At 43.8% G+C, this 27,005-nt stretch overlaps 1 protein-coding gene across 2 annotated transcripts in view; it reads right to left on the bottom strand.

Annotated features, from left to right (window-relative positions):
* The window catches only part of SH2D4A (SH2 domain containing 4A), a 36,514-nt gene that overhangs the window by 5,090 nt on the left and 4,419 nt on the right, over positions 1-27,005 (bottom strand). For both annotated transcript variants that reach the window (XM_061589412.1, XM_061589411.1), the window contains exons 3-7: positions 21,070-21,229; positions 18,664-18,838; positions 8,828-8,908; positions 7,397-7,517; positions 1,391-1,607 (exon numbers count right to left, since the gene is read on the bottom strand). In XM_061589412.1, coding sequence (XP_061445396.1) covers positions 1,391-1,607; positions 7,397-7,517; positions 8,828-8,908; positions 18,664-18,838; positions 21,070-21,229 — 754 coding nt within the window. The remainder of the gene's footprint in view (positions 1-1,390; positions 1,608-7,396; positions 7,518-8,827; positions 8,909-18,663; positions 18,839-21,069; positions 21,230-27,005) is intronic.

The raw sequence follows: 27,005 nt of genomic DNA, 5'->3' as shown, positions 1-27,005 counted from the left end.
GGAATTGAAACTCTGTGAGGAGAACAGGGGTCTCCTAAGAACTCTCAGCACACTGAACAAACTACAATTCCCAGGATTCTTTGGGGGAAGCCGCGACTATTTAAAGTGGTATAATATTGCTTTAAATGTGTAGTGCAGATGGGGCCCTAGTCACATGCAGGTGCATTCAAGCCTGACACAGCTGAACTACGTCCCAGACATTGTATTTTAAAAGTCAACTTCATAACCTCAGCAGCGTCATTATCCATATGGATGCATAGCCCAGGGTGACAGAGTGCACTGTAGCCAGCGGCAAAGGAGTAACAACAGGAACAATGGCAATAATAATCCACCCCACGTAATTTAGCCATAGTTAGCACACTCAGTTTGTGCTAGGGTGCTACCAGATGCCTGCTTTCCCTCTCGGTTTTAATTGCCTTTGCAGTTAATAGGCACACTGACATGCAGGATGTCAGCTGTGGCAATCTAGTAGGGTCAGCAGAGAGGTGGGGGGAGAGGAGAGGAGAGAGAAAGGTAGCACTGCTGTGCACAACCACCAAACCCCAGTGATAGGAAGGAGCATAGGAAGTTGCCATGTACTGAGTTAGACAATTGATCCATCTACCTCAGTAGTGTCTCAGCTGATGGGTGGTACCATTCTAAGGAGAATATAAGCACTGTCTTGCTAGATCAGATGAAGAGCTCACCTACTCCTTCATTTTCTTTCTGACAGTGCCCAGCTGGAATCTTTGGAAGCTCATAAGCAGGGCATTAGAGTAATTGGCCCCCTAACCCGTTTGTCCCCAGCATCTGGCATTCAAAGCTACTTTGCCTCTGTACGTGGAGGCTCCGTTCAGCTATCATGCTGAATAACATATGATGAATTTGTCTATTCCTTTTTTAAAAAGCCATCTAAGCTAGTGGCCATTGCTGCATTTGTATTAAAAAATGAGACAAAACAGCACAATTGGCAACACACTAGGGAGGAACTTTAGCTTTTCCAGTCGTGGGATTGAGCCAAGGACTATTAAATCTTCCATCACCCCCAACTAAGCCTCAGTAGTGCACTCCTACGTTTAACAGGGCTGCACAAGGCATTCTGTATTTCCCTTCTAACCCCAGAGAGCCATTACAAGAAGAGAAAACCACAGCACAGTGGTCGTAACAGTTAGCACAAAATACACATGTCCTTTCTCAGTTGTATGTTGGCCTTTCTCTCCTCAGCTCTTAGCTAGGGATGGGGAACCTGTGCCTCCCATCCCCCACTGCAAGATGTTGTTAGACTCCCAACTTCCATCAGCCCAAGGCAGCTTGGCCTACGGTCAGGGATGACAGGTGCTGTAGTCCAACAACATTAGTGGGCCACAGGTCTTCCACTCCTGCCTTAGCCAAAGCCTTCAGGGTTACTAACCTGTCTGGTTTCCCATTAGTCATTCCAGCGCTGAGGTGCTTAGGCTTTGGTGGCAGAGGAGGAGGAAGCAGCTGTTTCTGCTCCCCTGTCTTAAAGATCTTGGAAACGTCCACTACTTTTCCTTTGTGAGTGCCTTGCAATGACAGCCTCTTGTAGTCATCCCGGGCGTGTTTGGCAAGGGAGCGTCGCCTTTCATCAGCTGCTTTTGCCCGCTGCACTGCAATAGGAGAAGAACGTCATCATTAGCCAGTCCTTCTTTGACGGTCCAGAGGCATCTCTGGTACTTCTGAAATGTCAGTATACAGAAGGGGAAGAAGAAACCCAGTAAGAGCAAAACAGATGCAACATTATTTTGCTATATGGCCATCCATACTGAGTCTGATCAATGCTATATTGTTGTTTTGGTGCTGTCTGCTCTGCTTGGCAGTTGTTCTCCAGCTGTCTTTCCTGGCCCTACAGTCTGAGATTTTTGGTTGGCAGATGCCAAGGACTGAACCAGAGAATATTGCATGCACAGTATATGTCCCACTGCTATATACCCCTTGCATCAACAGTGAGGGGAAAAACTGAAATGCCCAATCACTGTTTGGGAGTCACTGTCCCACAGCTCAGCAGCATGGCTCATCTCTACCAGGAGCTGTGCATTCAGTATTGTGGCCCAATTTTAGGGAACTCCTTTCCAGTTAAGGTCAGACAGGCCTCCTCTCTATTAAACTTTGGGACCTACTGAAGACTTTTTTTTATTTCAGCAGATTTTTTGAATCCTGATTTCATGGTTTTAATTCATTTTAGTTTAATTGTGTTAAGTCTTCTGTACACTGCTTAGAGACAACTGCAGTTAAACCATATATAAATTATCAAAATAAATAATAATAATGAAAGGAAATGTGACAAGTGTGCTGGTGTGGAAACACCGTGGAGCAGTGCTTTTTGAACTGTCTTCCATGGAACAATGGGGTTCATCAGAAGCTTATGAGGGATCAGGAACATAATAGAAACTTCTCTGAAACTACCAATCACTGCCAGTCTTACAAGGTGTAGTCAGAGGAGAATGCTAAGTGTATTCTTGGGTATATTACCATTGCCAGCCACGGGCTAACAAGGTTGGCCAATGCTCTGTGTCAACTGAGGATGCACCCAGATGATGCCCCCAACACAAATCCGCTGCATAGTACAGGGTTTCCATAACAGACTGCAATGGATCCTTGGCAGATGCCAACAGGAAAAGAGTCAGTTTGGGTGCATACAGATATATCATATTATAAGTAGCAGCTGTAGTGTAAATTCACATTTGCCTTTTGAAATAAGGTTTCTTAACTGCAGTGTGGCTTTCCATAAAATCATTTTTTAATTGAAAGTGAGTCAGAAATGGCTTGATCATGTGTGAGTGTTACCCCATCTACCCAGAGGACACCTCTAAGGTGAAAACCCAACTTCTTGTTCTATATTACTTGCTTAACCAGAGAACGCCGCCCAGGGACATTCCCCAACTCTTTCTTCCTTGGTCCTTGTTTATTTCCCTCTCTTTCATTGGCACCATTTCTAAATGTTTGTTCACAGTGTTTTTGCCTGGGTCCAGCAGTCTCTACTGTCATTGATTTTTTTCTTTTTAACTGCATGATTGCACATTTAAATGATATACATTCCTGAAAAGTAAGTTCTTTTCCTCCAGCTCCTTCTTCTTTTCCCAAACAGCCATTGGGGTGCGTGGCAACAAATGGAAGCATAAGATCCAGGATTTCATTGATATATAAGGATAGATACTGGAGATACAGAAATATAGATGTTCTCTCTTCTCCACCACTTATTATCCCACCAGAGAAGGACAATCTTCAAATTATCATAGCTAACTGGAAAGATCGAACTTCTGCAACTCTGGGCAAGGAAAAGTGTTCAGACTCAAATGAAGATATCTTTATATGCCACCTGTGGCACTGAAGAAAGTGAAGCAACCTTCTCCTGTGCACAGCTGCAAAAGAGACAGCTGAATATCCGTAAATAGATCAGCAACATTATGAAACGAGACTGCAAGTCACCGCTGGAATAGAATAATACTGTTAAGCTCACCACATTTCTCTCAGAGTGATTGGTGAGATATTCCAGGGCAGGGCTGGTTTCCTTTAGAAGGAGGTCACTGGAAGCTTATGAGGCTCTGCAAAATTTGAGTTATTTTTACAAATATGCAGGTTGAGCTTAGGTGGAGAAACAGTTCAGACACAAAAAGATAGCCAAAGTCTCCTGCTCCCACAACAAATCTCCAAAGACAATCACAGCCAGCACCCCAAAACACTGATGGCCCAAGCTGATCTCTCTGTCTGTCCAAGTTCCATCCAAAAACCATAATTGATTGTTCCCCGCTTACAGCTAGCTTGCCCTTCCTCCTGGCTGGGTGGCGGTGGTGGAATCAGGATGAGTAATTTTCTCCAACTATCTCCTAGCCTTCTTGAAATTACCTGTAATTTCCCTAACAAAAGACAAGGCTGGCAACATTCTCACTGAGTATTAAAGAACATTTTGCAGTCATTTTGCCCCATTAACCCTCTCCTGTCCAAACTCCCAATCCTAGAAAAACATGCATTTTCACAGTGCAGAAGTACACCATTTCTAAATGCAAAGAACTATGGAGGAATTTATAGATAAATGTACACACTAGTGCTGGATATGTGGTTAAATATAATTCTGTGAGAATCAGAGGAAAGAACTGAAGAGACTGAAAGGTGAGAGAAGAACAGCAGGACACACTTCTCAAAGATAACAAGGATACTGTTATTGATTAGTTCTTTAGCACAGTATGCCTCTGTGAATGTAACCCAACATCTCTTGGGGGCGAGAGAAGCATGGCGCTCCAGTGTTCAACCTGCTGGTGTGGGTGGAGGAAGCAGATACAATGCTATTTCACAACGAGGAGTGGGAACACGTTTCACACCGAGCTGGGGATGCAATGGAGGGGGGGGGAACACATTGACTTCTCAAAAAAAAAATATTTCAGCCTTTGAATATCTCTACCTTAAGCTTCTCATCACAGGAGAATTCTGTTCTCTTCCCTGCCAAGCACTTGGCGCTGATGGGAGTGTTGCGTGTGGCTGGCAGACAGAGGGGGCAAGGCATGCAGGTTGAAGCTTTCTGGCATTCCTGTGGCCTTTGAATGGGCCAATTCGAAAGGGGAAAGGGCAAGGCTATCAAACTCCTCAGCCTTTGCTGAGTGTGGTCACTGGTGGTGAAAGGCGGGAAGCTGAGCCTGGGCTTAGTTTTTTGGCACCAATTTGAGATGCAGGAAAGGTAGTTGAGGTGTGTTTGTGAGATTCCTTCCGCTTCAGACAGGAAGTTAGCTCCACCTGTGTTTGCACAGCTGCCCAGTCTCATAGCCTTTTAATGTGGGCATTTCTTGGTGCCAAGGACACACACACGCACAAACGTGAGGGGAGTTGGCATCCTATTTGGGATCCCATTTGGCAGCCTTTGAGGTCTCTTTGAGGGGGGTGACTTAGTTTATTACACACTCCCATGCTCTCTCATATTGGGGCATATTCAGGTGGGTTTTTAAAAAAAAAAAAAAACTCCCAGAATTTCTTAACTAAGGAATAATTCCACTGAATATGAAAAATAACCAGAGCGATTTTGTGGCATTGTAATTAATCTTTACAATAAATGGAGTAACATATCACCTTCAAATCATTTTAAAGCAATTCTTCCTTTCTGATAAACATATTCAGAGAAAAATGATGACTATTTTACCAGAGTTTCCCAAACCTCCATAGGTCTGCTAACTTGTCTGGGCTGGATCCGGAGGAACTTCGTCATTCTTAAGTCCCATATATTTCAGTTAGATTGCTCACTGAGTCTGTAGCTCAATGAGACTGCAGTATGAGCAGTTTGACAATGGATCCAAAAGCCTAGAGGAGCCCTGGGCTGGAGGTCTTCAAGCAGAGGCTGGACAGCCATATGTTGGGGGTGCTCTAGCTCTGCATGTCCTGCACTGAACAGGGGTGGTTGCGTTGGGTTGGATGTCCTACAAGTTCTCTTTTAACTATATGATTAAATGGAAAACTCAGTGTGACTGGCAAAATGCCAGCCCTATGACAGTAAGCACATACTTTAAAAAGCCTGCTTACAAGTGGCCACATGGTGTGGTGCACTGTGTGTGGTGGGGAGGGAGTTAGATGTCTGCACTTGGAGAATGGTTATTTAAACAGGATTTCAATGTGATTAAATTGCTAGATCCTTATGTCATTCACTTAAGCTGTGGCCTTTTTTACATTCCAATATCTTGGGTCTAGTCTCTTTATTCCTTATTTGTGCGCTCTGCTGTGTGCAATGATGGGACTTGAAGCACACATTCTCTCTCTTAGCCACCTACTGAGCAATGTGGAAGCCGCTGAAAAATTATTTCAAATAATGGAAACTGCTGTCTGTGATGCAGAGACAGCTCTCTCCCCCTCCCCCATCCCAATGGTCAAAGATGGTTTGAAAAATAGTGTGGGCACTAAGTTTTGACTTGGGTAAACAGGGTTTGCAGGGATTGGTATTTGTTTCACGACGCTGCAAAGTCTGTTTGACAACAGGTGACAGTGGGACCAAAGAAATGCACATGCACACATGAACGGAAGTTAAACTGCTCCTGTCATTCACGTTTTTTGTATGTTTTAAAATATTTTGAATATTGTATTTTTATTTTGTTATAGGCATTCTTTTTATGGTATTATGTATTTATATTTATGTTTTTAATGTTTTGTAGGTTGCTTGAAGACCTTTGGGTAACATCTAAATACATTATTATTATTATTATTATTATTATTATTATTATTATTATTATTATTATTATTATTATTATTATTATTATTTAATCTGAATTTGTCAGCTGCCCAGGTTAACACAAAATGGTTACTGAAGGAGCAGGATATACATGTTGCAAACAAACAAACTTCTCTCACACTTTTCAATTTTGTGTCTCCACAATGCAGTCAGCCCAAGGTAACCTTGCTATGGAATTTCCCCAGAATTCAGGGAATGCATACAGGAAAAAACAACAGTGGTGGTGTTGGTGGTGGAGAGAAACAGAACAGGAGCAGCAGAAAGCAAGCCATTAGACCAAAGCAGATAAGCCTGAAGGTGCTGTTTCTCAACAGATGAAATTCAAGATAGCCCTTTATTCCTTTTGTAATATAAAGATTAGCGACAGAAATGGGATATGATAGTACAGTACAAGTCACAGAGTATTAGAGGTGGCTCTTTCATACTTGAATGTCTCCATTTCTGGTCTTTATCCTGCTAATTTGAAAATCTAGGTTGCTCTGGATGTATATACACAAGTTACACTGAAGTATTTGGATTTCAGCCAGCTTCAGTCTCTTTCAATGGGCTTAAATTCAACAGAGCTTGTCTATGCATTGGGCTGTAACTTGGAGCAGAATGATACATTCTGTGTAGTTTTCGGTTTCCTTTTTTTATACAGTGCAGCTGCTGAGGCTGCAATCTGAAGCATAAGACCAACCCCAAGGAAAGGGTCTCAATCCTTTTCCTCTGAAAATCACCCCCAAGCTGCTTTTAACCACGCTGGGGGAAAATATGGGTACATCTAGCCTAGAATGACGGCCCTTGGAGTGAGATGGGTTGAAAACAAATAAAACCACTCCAGACACAAAGGATTTGGTGGTAGATGATATTATAAGCATTCTTAAAAACTGGCAGTGGTCTCCCAGGTCTTTCCCAGCCCTGCTACCCAAGATCCTTTGTAACTGGGGATGTCTTGGGTTGAACCAGGAACCTTATGGCATGCAAAACATAGGAAGCAGCCTTATGTCAGATCAGATGGTTTATCTAGCCCACTCTGACTGGCAGCTTCTCTTCAGAACTTTTTAGCTGTAGATACCAGGAATTGAATTTGGGTCTAACCAGGGACCTATGTTCCAGGAGAAACAGTGTTGCAACACTGACTAATGGGGCTCCTCCTTTGGTTTAACCTGAAAGGCATTGTCATATAAAAGATCTAACATTAGAGGGGCTTACAAGTTTCCAACCAGTCAGAATTTTCCTTGTCCAGTTTCTCCACTGACTCATCGGTGTGATTTAGGGTCACTTCTTGTGCTCTGCTCTCATTCGCGGTTGTCCTTGTTTCCTCTTCTTTCCTCTGTCATATATACACACAGTGAGCTGTTTTCATTTATGTGACCCTATCAGCTTCCTTCATGGTAATGACATTTGCAGTTAATGAGCAATTTAGCATCCCCTCTGATAAGGGCCATCAACACCGGTAGATAATTCAACTAAAGCTTGAATCACAGATTAAAATTTGTCTTCTGACTGCTCTCTATGGCCAGGGAGACAGTATTGAGCAAGCCACATAAATGAGCCAGCTCTGTTGTCCAACAATGATTCAGAAACTCAAAGATTATGAAATATTTTCCTTTGTCCAACTTGATGATTCAGAAACTCAAAGATTATGAAATATCTTCTTGTCTAAGGTGCCTTTTAATGTCAAAGGTTCAGCAAATAAAGCAGGGATAGCCAACATGGTGCCCTCCAGATACTGTAGACTCCCAGCATCCCTGATCATTGACCAGCAGGGTGGAGAGGCTGCTGGGAGCTGGAGTCTAACAACATCTGAAGAGCACCATAAGGCCCCCAACCTGCTGGTCAATGAAATAAGGGGCAATGTTCAGTTTTAGATGGATAAGCATATATATTTAATAGCTCTTTTATTCTGTAAGCTTTATTGTTTTAATGGTTTTTAAAGCATTTTTACCTGCTGACAGCCCTTGAGTGAGGTGGGTTGAAAACAAATAAAACCACTCCAGATACAAAGAATTTGGTGATAGATGATATTATAAGCATTCTTAAAAACTGTACACTAAGAGGCATCATAGCTCTTTATGTGTACATACAGTACATACACACACACACACAACCTGGCCAAACAGATTTAGTAGGTTCTTTGAAGCACTACAAAACTTGTTTATTAAACAGGATAATGGAATGAGTGTACACACACCATGGACAATGATGCCCATCATACACCACTCCAACAGAGTCCATAAAAGTTACTGCATGGGAACAACCGTTAAGGAAGCTAGGAGATACCCATCCCCATTTGAAGTCCATTAGTTGCTACAGTCTACTGACTGTGAGGAGCTAGACTCTGCTAGAGTGTGTAACAGGGCTCCCCCCCAGCCACTTTTTAAATTAAAGCTGAAATCTTTGGGAAGAGCTGGGGCCCACAACCCCAGCCTCCCATGGCCTTTTCCACATCACACAGCAGACTAGCAATTTGGTATGTTAAATATGCAGGATCTCAATTTAAGGGTGTGTGTGTTTAGATAACATCTGCACCGTAATTTGATTTGCATTCAGAAGCATGGCTTGTGTCTGCAGAAGGCCAGGAGACAACAATGAATACAGGCATAATGTGTGTGTACCCATAAACTCACACTGTTTCCTTACCTGCTGAAAGCTGTACTTTCTTGAATGATTGATAGAGTCTGCCAACATCCGCTCTACGCTTCTTGATTTACTCCCGGGAGGCTAAAATTCAACCAAACAGGCACACAAGATCATCAGCTTTTCACACCCTGATTCCAAACCTTTAATCTACTCACATTCCAAAATATGTGGACTGAGGAACCACTCACAGTCATAATCAGAATGCCAGAATTTCCAGACCCAGTTTCCCAAATAGGAGTATATACTTTACTTCACAGATGTGTTAGTAGATTGGAGGAAGTGTGGAACTAGACAGACCTGAGTTCAAATCCCCACTTGTTTGTGAACCTCAGGGTGACCTTGGGCCTATCTCTCAGTCTAACCTACCTCACCAAGTTGCTGTGAAATGGAGGGGAAGAACCAGTAATGCTACCCTGGGCTCCTTGTTGCAAGAGGAGGGCAAAAAAAAACAACAAAGTGAAACAAACCAATAAAAAGATAAAATTCTGGCATACCAAACATCACAAGTTCACCAAGAAAGAGGAAATGATACAATGTCATGATTCTAAACACAAACTCCATGCTGAGATAAAATTTAGGGTGGCTTCCAACAGTCAAACATTTCTCATATATTTTATTTTTTAAATTATACTTCACCATATTTCCAAAGAAACTCAAAGTGGCTTACAATCCACAACAAAATAATAATGCGTATTTGTGATTATAATGGGAATTCAACATATCACAAATATTCCCATCAAAGCTAAGCCCCATAACACAAACACAAACAGCCACTGAAGCAACATTACAAGTTCAGCAAGAACAACCAACATCACATCTACTATTCTAAACACAAACTGCACTGAGCGTACTCAAAACAGAAGAAATGGTAAAACCCACAATGAAGTAGGTCTGTGGACAATCCCTTCCATGGATGTTTCAGGCTTCTTCTCTGAATTTTCATTTAAAGAGAAAAATTCAAAGAAAAATGAAAATAATTAGGCCCCAAATTAGCTCTAGCTGTGTACAACTAGTTACATATAGCAGCCTGTGGGCATCAGATGGCAATGCACATCAAAAGATGCATCCAGCCAGTTCAATGGGAATGGGACGAGTTTTATGATGTAGATGTGAATACTCAGCCAGATGTGCACCTATATTTGTATTAGCTGTGTAACTGTAGAAGCTACCGTACACACATGGATCTTCCTTGCTAGATTAGGCTGTAGATCTCTAACCCTTCTATTTATACAGATAAGGGGAAACTCAATACATTTACCAGCTCCCAATTACTCAATACCCAATTACTCAATACATTTATCAGCTCCAACTTTCAGTTTTTTGGCCAGTGATTGCAAAAAGCTTGGAGATGACTGATGGGTACCTGGCACATTTTAACTTTTGTATTCTGTTTTTGAACAGATTGCTTGCATTTAGATTTTCACTATTTTGCATTGACTTACAATGCACAACTTCCAATGTGGTCTCCCACCAAATATTTTCCAGCTACATGTCAGGATAGAGTGATTCTGTTTTAAATGGAAAAACAGTACAATGGTACAGGACAAGCAAGAACTGGGATCACGAGATACTTAAAAGACAGGGAAACAAGCAGGGATGGTCCTACCATTAGGCAGAGTGAGGCAATTGTTTCAGGTGGCAGATGCAATAGCAGTCCCCAGCTGTTCCTCCTGAGTCCTGCAACCATTCCTCTCAGTTGCCACATGGCTTCTCCATCTAAGCTGGCCTGATGCCACAGATGCCAGTGTGGGATAGTATCCAGTCACCAGTGTTAAAGTTAACTTCTTTATGTGGAATGTCTTTTGACTCAGGCTGGCGAAGAAACCTTTGGAACATTGGGGCATTGGCACACTCTCTGCCCTCAAGATCTTAAAGCAAGAGGTCACGTCTCCAGGTGATCACATAGCCACACTAAGGCATATCAAAGGTAAAATAGTGTTACAGGAGGATGCCACACCCAAGTTTCACAAGGCCCGTCCAGTTCCATATGCCATATGCCAAAAGGTGGAAACTGAGCTGGCTCGCATGGAAGCTGAGGGAATTCTTTCCAAATTTGATTGGAGCCCATGGGCTGCACCTATGGTTCCCATAGTAAGGATGACTGGCGCTGTGAGAATTTGTGGTGATTTTAAACTTACCATTAATCCAGTATCCATTGCCCAGAATTGAGGACATTTTTGCTAACCTAGCTGGGGGACAATGTTTCAGCAAAATAGACCTAGCAGAGGCAAATTTACAAATGGAAATGGAAGATGATTCTAAGTTGTTTCTCACCATAAATACAAAGGGCTATATCATTATAACAGACTTGTTTTTGGAATAGCATCAGCACCAGCACTTTGGCAGAGAGCCATGGATCAGGTACTACAAGGTGTCCAGGCACTCAGTGCTATTTAGATGACATCATTGTCACCGGAAAGAATGATGAGATGCATCTACAAAACCTCAAGACGCCTCTGCAGAGACTGGCAGACTACGGACTCAGAGCATGACATCACAAATGTGAGTTTTTTAAACCTAGCATTACATACTGTGGTCACACTATTGATGCGCAAGGCCTACACAAGTGTGCAGACAAAATCTGAGCAGTCGTAAATGCTCCAAGGCCAAAAGATGTGTCCCAGCTACAATCCTTCTTAGGATTCATTAATTATTATAACAGATTCCTGCCAAACTTAGCTTCTGTGCTACACTCCTTGAATACCTTGTTACAAGTGGGGAGAACATGGCAGTGGAGAAAACAGTGCCAACAAGCAAAACAAGCGAACAAGCTTCCTTGAAAGCAAAGAAAATTGTGACATCAGATACTATGCTCACGAACTATAACCCACACCTACCAGTGAAACTAGCTTGTGATGCTTCACCATGTGGCACTGGTGCAGTTATATCACATGTCATGAAAGATGGCAACGAAAGCCCAATAGTTTTGCATCACATTCACTCACGACTGCAGAGAGAAATTACACACAGATAGACAGGGAAGCACTGAGTTTAGTTTGGGGTGTGTGTGAAACATGTCAATCAGTACCTATATGGGAGAGAGTTTACCCTTATCAGTGACCACCAGCCACTACTATCCATCTTCAATCCACAAAAAAGGATTCTGCTAACAGCAGCTGCCCAAATACAGTGATGGGCATTATTTCTGGGAGGGCACCCATATAGAATACAATTTAAGAGGACGCACAGTCATTCAAATGCAGATGGATTGTCTTGTTTACCGCTAGAGGATGTAAAATCTGAGGAATATGCATCAGATGGAGATTCTTTTGACATGTTTTCAATCTCATGGAGATTGAGAGTCTTCCCATCAAAGTAGAGATGATACAAAGAGAAACTAGGATAGACCCTACACTGTCACAAGTCTACATGGCAACAACAAACCAAGCACCTGCAGTGTTGTTCTTGGGTTGTACTTTGCGTTCAAGGTTGGATCTTCTCAAGACCAATTTGAGAAGTGTTCAGGGCAAACAACTGAAACAAGTTGAGCAATCTTCTTATGAAGAAGCGTGACACTTGCGGCCCAGGGGTGAAATAAGACACAGACACAATATATATTTGGGTTAAATAACGGGCCACTTTATTAACCAAATTCACATTGTATAATGAACCTGCAGAGGGGAACATAAGTGCGGGATTCAACTGGTGAGTCAGGCAAAGCCTGCTTGCAGCTATTGGGGCGATTCAACCCCTGCCAGGCAAGGGGCTGCCAATCTGCCAACCACTTGCCCTGACCACACCCATAGGGTGTGTAGGAAGGCCAACCTGCGTCACCGCCTGCCCCCGGTGCCCTGAAACTCCGAGTGGATGAGACATGTTGGCCCAAAGGCGACCCGTATCCTGCCCTCAGGCCATAAAAACCCGGAGCTGCAGGTCTCCGGGACTAGCGACCTTTTAAGATATTAAGATCAAACAGCCAAATCAACCTAATAACCATAATGCACCCGTGCTAACCCTGAAAGCCCTCACCACTAACCACAGTGGGGAGTAGGCAAAAGAAACCTGCTGGCTAAAGTACGCAGGCAAGCCAAAAATTCCTAGTCGGCCCCGAAGCGACCAAATTAATCACACTGCAGCAGAGGGAGGCGGGTGCCAAAGAAGGGAAGAGGTGGCTGAGGGGCCGTCGCAAGCTTAAATATGCTCGGTTGCCCGTCATCCGCGGCGTGCCTTGATGACATCATGTCATTCCTGGCGCGCCTGCCCTTCCATGCCATGGCGGCTAGGGCTTCAACCCCGGGCCGCAAATCTCACACCGCGACAGTAAGTACCTTGCGGAGCGGGAGTTCTCAATAGGATAACCTGTTCTAGCGAGGAACTAAAGAGGAAAACAGAAGTGGGCATCTGGGACAATCAAAGAAAAGACTGGACCACTCTCTTATTCTGCAGCGATTGCTCCCAATTACATTTGGAGACAACACATTGACCAGTTGAGGAAATCAGGGTTACAGGATGAAGAGGTAGCACCAGACATGACTGGAGTTCCAACTGCAATTTCTGAGTCACCACCATCAACACCTGCCCTTGAAGAAGACATTCCACCAATGGTTGCTCAACAGTCACCAGTAACACCAGACACATCAAGCGTTTCTGCCTGTGATGACAGGCGCTATCCCACTCTAGTAAGAAAGCCACCACAACGCCTAAATTTATAGAAATAATATGGATTTATATCCAGCAGGGAGGAGTGTAGCGTATTGGGTCAGTGTTATTATGACTGTGACTGAGTATATCTTTAATCTATTATTCTGCCAGTGATTATTTAGGGCTGCCTGGAAAACGCATTCAGGCATGCCCTCTGTGGGTTTTTCTTCCTGTTCTTTCTTCGTGTTCTAGAATATTCAGTAAAGAAAATGCTGGCAGCAGAAAAGTCTGACTCCTGTGTCTTTTTTTGGCTAAAGGGCAGCAGGAAGACTTAACAAATAGTTATATATGTTGTTCATTGACCTCCACATTCTGATTTAAGCAATTCTATCAGCACAGCGAGTAAAGTTCCCATTCTACTGGCAACCAACACTTGCGATCTGGTGACCAGCCTCCTTAACAAACATTCCTTTGCATTAAATATTAACACAGAGACAGCTCATAGACTTAAGGGGAAATTTGATAGGGAGTAAATTACTCATTCCAAAGCAAGAAATATTACAGTGAATCCAACTTTATTCTCAGTTGTATTAGTACTCAGTGGAGATACATTTGAGCAAACAGAAACTCTTGCAAAGCAGGCCCCCCAAATTCATAATAATTTTTTTTTTAAAGTTTCTAACTCTCCTGGTTGTAGAGAAAAAGAGGTTATTTCAAAATGAAGGTTTTCTTCCACTATGTTGAAGCAGTGGCTTTGCAAGATCCGGACAACATTCTTCAAATTAAGAGAATGAGGATGCACATAGATCCAAGAGTGGGTGTGGATTTTTCTGCTGCAGTTTCCCCCTGCTTCTTCTTCTACACATACTAAATGCAGGGCCGGTTCTAAAGAGTGGCCAGATGGGGCACTGTCCCGACGGCCCCTGGAGCTACAGGGGGCCCCTCAGCTGCCCCTCCGCTCCTCTTCCGCAATCCGCGCCCCCCCCCACCTACCTGTCTGCTGTCTTTTACCATTGCCCTTAATGAAGATGGCGGCCGTGGTTTCCCTAAGGTACTGAAGCCCCTGCCGCCATCTTAGTTAATGGCAGAGATGCACGTGTGTAGCACACATGTGTACCATCAAGAAAAATGACGGCAGAGGTGGCATCCCCTTAGGGAAACTGCAGCCGCCATCTTCGTTAAGGGCGATGGTAAAAGACAGCAGACAGATAGACGGGGGGGCCACGTGCGTGCACGCACGCACACACACACACGCCGGGGGCCAGGGCAAGCTGATGCCCAAGGGCCCCAGCATTCCTGGAGCCGGTCCTGACTGAATGTATGTTTATTCACCATCACCACTGTTCAAAACTCCAACCTTATTGTTTTAGACTTAAAAAACCATAACATTTCTGGATGAGGGGCAGAGGTAGTGGCTTTATGTTTCCCATAAAGAACAATTAATCAGCTCTTTGCACAGCCAGTTTTTCCTGGGCTTAATTCAGGTTGAAAGTGTGTCCATAAACAGGAGTGGGAAACCCTTTTCACCCAAGGGCATTACCTCATGGACAACACTCTGGGGGCCACGTCCCAGTAGGGTGTGCGATCAGAGGCAAAAAATGGATGGAGCAATGGGTGTGACTCTAACCTTTGCCCAATAGGTTATATTCAATGTTTTTACACACAGATCTACTCTAAAAGTTCTCCCCATTCTCCTCTCCATCTAGGCAAGCAAGAGGCATCATTACAGTTCAGTGACATATTCCAGCCAGGCAACATCAGGATATTACTGATGACCAGTGACACACACTTCTCCGCATTCAGTCCTACATTGGTTTTCGGGGGGGGTGGTGGTAAATCCTTTTTTTAAAAATTGTTTTTCCAGTTTTTTCCTATATGCTTTTGGGGAGAAGCATATTTAAAAATTATTCCTTTTTTATGTTTATAAATGTCAAATGCAGCAGTTTGAAATTCTATTATGCACCTACAGAATGCTAACGGAGCAGAACTGAAGGAATTTGCTCATCCGTCATAATTTTCAGATAGGTATACACCAAACTATTTATTGAAGAATTTTTTGTTTTGTTTTGTTTTTACTTTAAATAAATTTCGTTTATGGATGTATCACAATTTGATCCTCCCTCAAGAAGTTATTTCCCCAAAAATTTCAGTTTCTCATAGTTAACTTGGAATGGAGAACCAGCGGCCAACTTGGGATGGCAAACCAGCAGCCCTCTGGATGTTATTGGACAACAACTTCCATTGTCTCTGATTATTGGCCATTCTGTTTGGGGCTAATGGAAGTTGGAATCTATGCAGCAATAGGTTCTTCAGCCCTGCCCTTTGAAGAACGCTGTTCAAAGTTTGAAGGTGCCCCGTAAGTAACTGTCCCTGAAACTGCAGTTTAAATCACCAGCAGCTGACGATAATGTTTAAATCTAAGCCATGAGAAACTTCACCTAACAATTTCTGCTTGACAGGACTCTGTTAAGTGGATGGGAGCAATGCAGGCCAGTTAGCAACTCTCCTATGAAGAGTGATGAGTACAGAGCCCAGCTTATTTGTTCAATCACCAGGAATGCTAAACAGAATGCTCCTCTGTCTCATTCCTCCTTGGATTTTAGAGCTGCAGTTTACCAGATATGTTAAGAAGAGAGGAATCAATTGACCTCGGAATCTTTGGTGCTTTCAGAGATGTGTTTCTAGAATGTGGCAAAACATTTTTTTTAAAGGGGATAGTTTGGAAGATCCTGGATGGGATAGATTTAAACATATAGACTAGTATTATTGTTTTTAATTTGCAGAGACTTATCCGGTATCATTTGTTTTTGTTGCAACTTAACAAAAAACAATTTCCACAGGTGCACAGTTGTGAAATTGCTAGGGTCCCAATCAACATTACAGGGGGTTGGGGAATTCCTTCTCAACCTGTCCTTAGGCCCAGTTCCTGTAAAGTTGAGGTTGGGGAGAAGCACAAGCAGAAAGGGAGCAAGGCAAAGGGGTCTGCAGCCACCAAAAGTAGGTCTACTTTCTGCTCAGGCCAGCAGGCATGCCTGACATGGAACCATTTATGGGGTGGGGTGGGGTTAGATAGTATCATCTGATTTGTTCTGAGCTATTTGTATAAGGAGGCTTCCTTGGCAGGTTTCCCTGTAGTTTAGTGCCCTCCTTTGGTCAAACCGGGCTAAAAGAGTTGAACTGATAATCACCCCTTAAGTTACCAGTTCAAGATGCACTGTGAGCTTGAGTCCTAACACTTTAGCAGTACTAAAATTGCTTATACACATAATTGTAGGGTGATTCACACTCACATGACCCCCTCCACACATTTAAAGCCAATGTGGAGGAGGCCACATGGGCATGCTTCATACCACATATGCCATACCATGTTGTTCCTCCAACGTTCATGGATTCCAACAGCAGTATGTAGAACTCCTGATGCAGTCTGAATGTGTGGTTTTTGATGGACAGCAGCAGCAATGCACAGTGGCAGGCAGACCTTGCCCATGTGTTCTAGGGACCCCTTCCACACCAAGACGTTGAGAATGCATGTAAAACTTTTCCCTCCCCCAATTTCTTAGTTGCATTCTAGTCTTTGGGCCAAAGTATATACGTGCAGGAGATCTATTAAAAAAAAAGTACTTCAAGCAGCTAAGGAAGGCCTGCACTGAATTGGGCTGCAGTGCTGGAAGAGTGGGAGAGGGTTATTCATTTCCCTCTGCTCCTTTTCCCTGCTCAAAATAGCCGCCTCCCACAAAGCTACCATTAGCCCTGCTGTGCGGAAAAGAAAGGTACCTCCTGTATTGTACCTGTCTTATTCCCCAGTGTGGCTATTAGCAGCTTCAAGGGAGAGGATTTTCAGAAGAGATAATGAATGCTGGAAAAGCCTTCCTACTGCCCCACTGTTATAGCCCTGATCCAATTTGATGCTCCCCATGCCAGCTTTAAAGACTTTAAAAAGATTAGGAGATCCGAGCATAGATCTCTCCATTCATGTGGAGTTCAGCCCCTTCTTTCATGAAGGCACCATGCAATTCACAGTGTAGTGATCTTAATTTCAGCAGAGCTTTATAATGGGAAGACCCAGATAATGGCTTAAAATATGTATATAATGTGCTGAAATCATTTACATATATTTAGATTTGCTTAGAAGATGCTTAAGACTTATTGAACTAGTGTATAAAATTTGCTATAGGTACAAGAGTCAAACAGTAAAACAGGAGTAGTTTGAAACTGCTCCCTTCAGAGTTGGGGAAAAAGCATTTTAAAAAAAGCAAGTGGCTTGTCTATCTATGTCTCGCCCCACCAGGAAGTCCGGGTGTACAGCCAAGATAGTCACTTCTAAATCGACAAGTCTGAGAAGTCTGAACTCTTTATGTAAACCATGAAAAGAACAGGCAAAATCTTAGTAAGATTTTCTCAATGGCTGGCAGTAACCTGGCCAACTCACCTATGAATTGGTATGTATCTCTGAGAACATCAATGTTTATAAAACAGAAATCTATGAGAACGGAAAGGTGTTTGTTTGTAAGGCTGTTCCATGAGAATGTTTATGACAAATCTGTGGGAATGAATTCATGAGAAAAGACCATGGGAACTCTCCTTCCCATAGAAAAGAGAATGTATAAAAGCCAGGTTTCATAGCACTCAGGGCCCCCTCAGCTCTGCTAGAAAGCATGAGAACCATCCATCTATTCCATCCATGACATCTGATGGGTGATGTATCATGACATGTATTTCTATGTCTTTTGGCTCTGTGATGTGACTTATGAGTTTAACTCAATCCTTCAACTATTGTTATTTGCTTTAATTAAGATGTGCCTTCAGAGTTTTATACTTTGCTGTTAAATGGATATCCAATAATTTCTTTTGTGCATATACAGTATATATTTCTATTTTTCTGTTTCTGCAATGATGGCTAAGGCCACCTAGAATGCATTTTATTAGTTGTAGTGTGCAAGATATGAATAAATAGCATATATTATAAAGACTGTTCTGCTGTCTGAAGTCTGACTCCCAAATAGAAAATCTCTGGTACCTCCCAAGACTCAAGACTTCTTCAGTGGGGTCTCCTCTATTCCATTCTCCGCCAACTGCTGTTGATAACCTGTGAGCTTAGGTGACCTCACGTTCGACATACAAGGACTCTGTGTAGATACGGGGGAAGGGAGAAAGCAAGAACCCTCGAACCTATGCATACACTGGCAAGGGGGTAGTCTTGCTGGTAACAGCTTTCACCTTAGCATTTGAGCAGTAATGTAAGACTAGAAAATTACCTGGACACATTCTTGAATTTTCGCATTTCCACCAACTGGAGTTTTTTTCACCCCCTTCTGCACATCCCACTTCACAGGGCTTTTACTATGTCTCTGTGTTTCTGACCCAAGCTGGGTGTCTGATGGAAAATGGAGAGGCGACGGGACAGAACGCTCTGTGAACAGTTCCACCAGGCTGTAAATGAACAAAAGACGAATTTCACAACAAAAACACATTTCTAAAACAACAGGTGATTTTTCAGCCTTACATATTGTCCCTCGGGCTGTAAAGCCACATTGTCAAGGCTATCTGAAGACCTAGGTCAGACAAAAAAACAAAGCAAACACTAATGGTGATGGTGGTTGTTTTCTGTCTGAACGAAATTTCCATATATCTCTGAAGTGGTACAGTCTTTCATAGCATGAGGACTCTATCACTTCATAAGGTATATAAATAATATGGCCTTTAAGTCAACCAAAGAAGTGGCAGAGACAAGAGGCACTGTTCAGTGACAGAGGAAACACTCTCCCGCGTTCAGATTATATGGAGCATAAAACTACTGTGATTCAATTTGTTTTTCTTTTACATAAATGCAAATGCAGTGGCTGGTGAACCTGATGAACCTGGCAGCCTGTGGCAGTTGCATTGCCGTTCACTTTAAAAAGAAAGGCATGAGACCTCCGTCACAGACCTCCTTTTGCATAACATGTAGTGTGGCTTCAAGACACCTGACAATCCATCAAAAAAAGGAGGGGGCAAATGCTTACATGGTCTCATTTCCCTTCGATGAAGCGCAGGCAGCTTTTTCACACAGCCTCAATCATTTCTCAGATGAAAATGAAAACAAGTGGGCCACTGCCTTCCCCCCTCCCCACCTGCCACCAATTTCACACTGCTGAAAGCTCTTCCCTCCCTAGCTAGCTGTGTAATACATTTATTTAATATGCAATAGCATGTAAAGCTAAAGAGGATGTTTGCCGTTCTTTAGGTTCAAGACATACAGGGAAAACTTTCACAGTCCTCCAATACGTGAGCCATCTTCAAACTGAAGTTCCCTGGCTACAGCAAAGTTGGGCTTTGGGGTTCACACAAGGATGTGACAAAAACGCATCCATTCCCACCCCCATTCCTGCCAATTGTAACATTAAAACTGTAGGGGTGGGAGGAGAAGGTGGCAACCTGAAGACAGGCAAATATCAAGTAATGTTAACAACATTTTTATAAGGCTCAGCCTTGCCTGGAGATGCCAAGGATTGAACCTGGGACCTTCTGCATGCAAAGCAGGCACTCTACCAGAGTGACAGCCTTTCCCCCTCTGATGCTGGGTAGAAAAAGCAGTAGCCTGTCTCTTGCTCATTTCTAAATGAGCTGCTACTTTGTCAGCTGATGAACACAGCCACCCAGTGGTCCCTATTTACTAAGGGTAGTTCTGATTTTCTGATACCTCGGCCTTTGTTTGTTAAGATTTCTAGGCTGCTTTTTAGGGAGCACTACACTCATATAAAACAGCTGATGAGATGTTAAAAAATCTAGGAAATTCCTCTGCCCTGGGGACCATTTCTTGTGTCGGTAGTGGAGAGACCCTGCCTAAAATCCTGGACTCCAGTCTCCAAACAGTGCGAGACTTCCTGGGGTTCCAGTGCTTATCCAGAGTTTGGTTTCCTCAGAAAGAAGGTCAGCAGAGACTGTGGTGTCTTTATGATATATTGTTTATTTGCACATTTTCACAACTTGAGCTTAAGGTAGAGGGGTTCACAGCATTAACAGTCTATCAGATCGTGCTCCCAAAGTCCATAGCTTTGGGGGTACAAACAGCAAACAATCCTCTCTGTTTTCAGTTCCCTGCCTAACTCTCACACAGACATACAAACTACTTCCTTGCGGGGGGGGGGAGGCCTGTCTCCTGAAAAGAGTTCTTAATGGCCCACATTGCATCCCTGGCAGATTCCTATACTTGTTAATGGGGGCACTTGACAGACCCATTAGCTCACTTGGCTGACTCGGCCACTCTGTTAGATTAACAAAAGAAACTAGTCTGACCAGTAGAACAGGTTTCTTGCTTGCATATCCCACAGGCTTGAAGGGGACCCAAAGAAATCATCTACCTCAACCTCCAACCCCATAACAAGGAAACCCCATAGTCAAGGAAATCACATTTGGAACTGGATTTCTCTCTCTCTCTCTCTCTCTCTCTCTCTCTCTCTCTCTCTCTCTCTCTCTCTCTCTCTCAACTGACAAACTCAGGTCTTCAAAAGGTGAAAATGGTTTGGAGTATCTTTTCATCTGAAGTGAGAAGTTCCCAATTTGTACTAGTCAGTACCTGACCCAAAGAGACTCCTTTTGTCTGTCAGGAAAAAAACAACCAGCCAGTCTGGAAGAACTGGATTTGTGGGTATTGTTTTGAATGTTTGGAAAGCCATACCAACCTTGTTGCCTCTGCTTCCTGAAGCGACTGCTGCTTCACTCTTTCAGCAAGAATTTCACTGCAGAGCAAGTTGTATGGCTTGTCCAGTGAGTGCTCACCCATTACCCACACCCAGACATCACCATCTGCTCCAAGCTTCCACTGCACAGATTTTCCATGTGCTGCAAAACAAAATAAAACAAAAAATGCATGGCTTAGGAAGGTTCCATGAGAAGGTCATGTTCAAGGTTAATCATGTTATCAAGGACCTCCCAGCTAGGGCAACAATACATATTTTGTTGAGTAGCCCAACTCTCTGCCCAACCCTTACCTTCTATTGCAGAGTTATCACAGTTCCACCTATGATGGTGGGGGGCATAGCTTAGCAGTAGAGCATATGACCTGGCAGGCACACATAAAGCCCAATTTTCAATCCCTAGCAACTCCAATTAAAGGATTTCATTTGCCAAGCCTGGAAAGACCTACCTCTGGCCTTTTCTCTCCTGAGACTTTTGAAAGGGGCTGACAGAATGGACAATGCCAGGTTAGATGGACTAGTGATCTTATTCTATACATGGAGTTTCATTTGTTTATCTGATCTTACCTGCGGTTGCTATGGATTGGTTTACACATGCATGTTCATAACTGAACACTGGAGACACCAAATAGTAAATTGCATGTGTAAATTAGCCATCACAGATCACTACAAACTACACTACAAACTACTACAAACATAGAGGACTGATTCAGAGCTTATGAGCTCCATTCTCTTTCTTCTCTGACATGGCTGCGAGGAAGAGATCAGAAGCTTTTGCTTCTATTTTCAACTCACCACTGATTGTTGTTATGTCCAAATCCAGACAGACTGTGGATAGTCATGACTACAGTTTAGAAAACCAAGCCAATTTCAATCTCAGGCTTCTGATCCTGGATTGTTTCATGAACCATAGTTAAGACTAACCACAATTCTAGGTTTGAACACAACCAACCTTGCTGGAGGAGATGGGTTGGGGGAGGGCATGAGTCCAAGGCCTGTGTCTCTTTGGGTCAGGTATTGACTAGTACAGACTGGGAACTTCTCAATTCAGATGAAAGATACCCCAAATCATTTTAACTTTTTGAAACATTTGTACAAATAATGTTAAACATAGGGCACTCCCAGATGACCTGTTTATTGAGCATACATCCTGATTTGTTTGCGGGGAGGTTAGATGACATTGCATCCAAGCAAGTGTTATCCCACACTTTCCAGTGCATTTCACTTTCCTTATTGCAAAAAGTCTAATATTTTGCAGAAGTGGGTTTCTGGCACAAGACTTTCCAATCAACTATAACTGTGCAACCATGATGGCTATATGTGCTTCTGAATGCCAGTTGCTGAAAACTGCAGGAAGGGAGAGTGCTATCCATAGGCATCTTGTTGGCCTGTTCCTGTGAGAACAGGATGCTGGAGTGGATGAGTCATTGGCCTGATCCAGCAGACTCTTATGTTGACCTGAATTTGCTAGTATGCGATTGGTCCCACACAAACATAGTAATAGTCTGGAAGCTCCCATAGTGGTTAACATTAAACACAGTGTTAAGTCTTAAGTCTGAGCCCAGCCAGCACTTTTCAACTGGTTTAGTCAGAGCCGCCCCTAGGCACTGGGAAGTGGGGAAGTGGGGCAGTTGCTCCAGGCCCCACGCTTTGGGGCCCCCCGCACTTGGCGATCTGCTCACCAGCCGGCACCTCCCTCCCTGCCTGCTCGCCTTCGCCACTCCAGGCAGGGCGCAGCGCTCGCTCGCTCTCTTTCTCTCCGCCTGGGACAGGGGCTCGCCCGCCTGCCTGCCATGCTGAAGCCGCCGCCGCTCCTGCTGCAGTCAGCGAGCAGTAGCTGCCCCAGGGACAGCGAGCTGGGTCAGCAGTTCCGGGACTGGTGCCTGCGCACCTACGGCGACTCGGCCAAGACCAAGACGGTGACCCGGAGCAAATGTGGGGGCCCCCAACTATGCTTTTGCCCCAGGGCCCACACATGCTAAGGGAGGGCCTGGGTTTAGTTCACACATTCAATTGTGAGTTACCCAAGCCCTGTTCAGATGTTATGCCTGAATAAGGAATGTAAACATAAGTAGGGGGCACAGGACCCTGTGACAGGGTACATAAACTGCCCCTGCCCCCAGCACACTCCACCCCCAAGCTTCCTGTGTTGAGTAGGAATGTCTGAATGGTGCTTCTTCATACATTCAACTGAATGTGCTTAGAAGCCGCCATGTGATCAGGAACCCATTCATTATCAGGATTCCAAATTGTGTGGAGGCTTCTAAGCACATTCACTCCAACATACTGTACTTAGAAGCCTCCTTCAGAATTTCCTGTTCAACACAAGGAGGTCAGGCTGAAGCACATGGGGATGTTAGATGTGTGTCAGGCATGCATGCATGCCTCCACTCCCCCTAATCAGATTTATTCATGTTTATAATTAATAGAGCAATCCTAACTGGGGGAGAAGTCACGGCATGGCAGATTCTCCGCTGCATCCATAGCCCTGCCGGTCATGGCAGAAGATGGTGGTGCGCTATTTGTTTTCAATGTATTTTGCTGTGCCAGCTCCAGGCTGGTGCAATATAGGGGCCCAGATCTTCAGGAGCTAGACCAGTTTTGGATCTAGGAGATCCACCACTAGCCCTGCTGCATCCCCACCCCACTGTGCTTTTGACATGTGCAGTGTGGGCCTCAGTGGTAGCAGAGACTCCTGCCAGTGGACCGACATCTTCACTGAATCCTAACCTCTGCCAGCAGCTCAGATTAGGCTTTAGGATTTCTCTGCCCATAATGAGAAATTGTGCTAAACATGTATATGTGACCAGACTCCATGTTTCCTAGGACGCTTCAAGGCAGGAACTTTCTTTTAAAAACAGGTTGTGCATATCCAATTTTTCTGTGTGCCCAACTGGCACATCAGCTTCTACTTAGTAACCTACCAACCACATTCTGCACTGACTGCATGTAGCCTCCAGACCATTTTCAAGGGCAGCCCATTTAAAGCACATTACAATAGTTCAGGCAGGAGATCATCAGAGCACAGACAACTGAGGCCAGGCTATCCAAGTCCAAGAACTGCCATAGATTCAAGGTTGGAATCCAGTAATAGTAGTAATATTTATGAGTCAAAAGCAACTCAAAGCAACTCCCAGTCTATGAACCTTCAAGAGGAGCACAACTCATTCCAGAACACATTGTCCGCCTAATTCAAAGACATGGGAACTGCCCACCCATAGCACCTCCATCTTATCAGGGTTCAGCCTCAGTTTATTGGCCCCTCCTGAACCCAACACTGTTACCAAACACCAATTCAAAACCTGCACAGCCCCTCCTGATTCAGATGGAATGGAGAGAGAGATCTGCTCCAGATCCTTGCTCCAGACACCATGTCCACCATGCATGACACCATGCTCCAGATCCTTGACTACTACTACTACTATTGATGATGCCAGGCTGAAATGGGTCCAGATAATCTGCTTCCTCCAGGTGTAACTGCAGCTGTCTGGGCACTACCTTCTTAATCACTTTGCCCAGGAAGAGAACATTAGAGACTAGGTGGGAGTTTTCTAAAACCTCTGGATCCACGGAGGAGCTCTTGAAAGGGTCACACTATCGCCTCTTTCCAGGTGGTTGGCATAACTCCTTCCTATAGAGAGGCATTAACCGTTCCCAGGACCCATCCAACCAATCCCCTTCTACTAGATTTTACCAGCCATAATGGGCAAGGATTGAGAGGGTACATAGTCAGCCTCACTGGTGCAAGTGTCTTGTTCACATCCTCAGACTGCTACAACTGAAACCAATCCTATAGGCTTTAATTTGATGGTGCACCAAGGACCTTCAACAGGCCTGAACTAATAGTGGCATCACAAGCACCTCAAAGTTGCAAATTTCTCACTGCAGGCAATTGAGTGGCCCATTGTTAACAATATGACACTGGTGGTCTGGGCCACCCAATTTATCACTCTAAACAGGTATGCTGGGCAATTCACTGGGAACACAACAGAGGCCAAGCGATATGTTATCTTTGCGATCACCAGAGCCTTATGGTAGGCAAGGCTATTTACTTGTACCTCTGTTTAGCCAGATTTGTGCTGGGAGTGGTGTGTAATGTTGTCTGTGGTGGGGGTTATCTTGTCCCTCCTTGATCGCTCCTCCCCACTGTCCACTACCATAATTCTTACCTTGTGCACAAGCTGAGGCTGAACCGGTGCATATGTACCTTTAAAAATAAATCCCCAAGAGCAAATAGGCAAGGGTTCTAGGTTTTGGGGGGCTGGGGGTGAGGGTGGTGGTAAGCAACAGTGTATCACAAACAGATTCATTTCTATCACAATCTGATGCAGCAAATTTCAGTTAAGTGTCGTGCATTCCATTACTTTCCATTTCTTTTCAGATAATCCAAGCTGGAAGTATTTTAAACACCAAAATGGTAGCACTGAAATAATTATGTTGGTGGGATACGGAGGGAACCATGAAATTATAGGCCAGCTAGCTTAATGTCTGTTCCAGGAAAACTGGTAGAAAGTGTAGCATTCAGCACTCCTTTCTTTAAAATGGATTTACCCCCACTTGATCTTGGGAACTCGGTAAACTTGCCAAAGCCATAGCTGTTTTTTAGGCTAGCCATCAGGCAGGGTCTCTTTGAGAGCCATGGACCTGATAGCTGCCACAGGGCCCTACAACCATTCCCCTTCAGTTCATTCCTTGCACAGCAAATGACTGATCAAGAAATCTCCTTGGTGGGACCCTGATGGGCAAATGTTTTTATTTTTTATACAAAGGTCTTGGGCAAAAGCAGTCTTGCACAAAACCACTATATTGTTGTTGTAAGGCTGATATATATACTACGAACAAGTAGCCATTGGTGAAAATAGACATGCTTGCATCTTTCGGGCCACCAGAACCAAAATGGCTAGGCTACACTCAGGTAAGAGGCAAACAGAAGCAGGGGGTTTGGCAGCCCAATGACACATCACCCCCCACCCAACTGTCCCCCCACCCCCCACAGTAATGCATTTACTACAGCTTATTTGGTATAGGGAAATCTGGATTAAATCAGAAAAAAATGTGTGGATTGACATTTTGATTACTATGACATTGTATACAATTAAAAAAAAACATGCATGCATGAGAAGCACCAAATCCACAATAAACTCCCATCTGGAAGCACCCTAATAATGCACACGTACACACATGAAACAAAATGGCCCATGTTTGTTTAGATGTGATAGCTTGCATATGTGCAGTTATCATAAGGGAGCATGACTGCTGGGCAGAAGGCAATGGGAGAGAGAAGGGAAAATGTAAAAGCAGGAGCCTGACTGGCTAGTTGGAAAGGCCCATCATGGTAAGGCTGCTGACTGAAGAAAGGGAACCTATGGTATGGCTGCTTGCTGCTTTCACGACTGGAATGTCCGATTCATCCAAAGAAATGAACCCTTGTTAATGTCACTGCTTTGCTGTTTTAACACTAACACAATTGTAGTCCTATTACTTTGTTTAATTCAGTTTATTGTAAGCCACCTTGGGAGTTCCTCAGAAGTGAAGGGCAGGATAGCTCTTCCTATAAACCAAAGGTAGTTTTTAAAATTCTAATGTTTATCCCACATTTCCTCCCTCCATCGCCCCGTCTTATATTTATCTAATAGAGGTTAGAAAGGAAGGCAGAGTTTCTATGAAGCAAGACAATAACTGTGTGGTGCAGCAGAGGAATTTCTCCCTAGGAGTTATCGACTAGGTTGCACCTACCTGACTGACTTCAACAAAATTATTATTGAACTGGATACCTGCATACTTAATGTAGCGAAGCCCAGTAGCCGAGAGGCACAGCTGCTGCTTGAAAGAGAAAGCTCTCACCTCAATCTCAACCTCTGCAATTATCACACTGAGTGGCCTCCCCCCCTTACACACACTTCTGCCCCCTCCAATATAGG

The sequence above is a fragment of the Rhineura floridana genome, chromosome 11, assembly GCF_030035675.1.
Source record: "Rhineura floridana isolate rRhiFlo1 chromosome 11, rRhiFlo1.hap2, whole genome shotgun sequence".
In the NCBI taxonomy this organism is placed as follows: domain Eukaryota; kingdom Metazoa; phylum Chordata; class Lepidosauria; order Squamata; family Rhineuridae; genus Rhineura; species Rhineura floridana.
The sequence above is the reverse complement of the archived record's forward strand: the minus strand, read 5'-3'. Positions and strand labels throughout refer to the sequence as shown.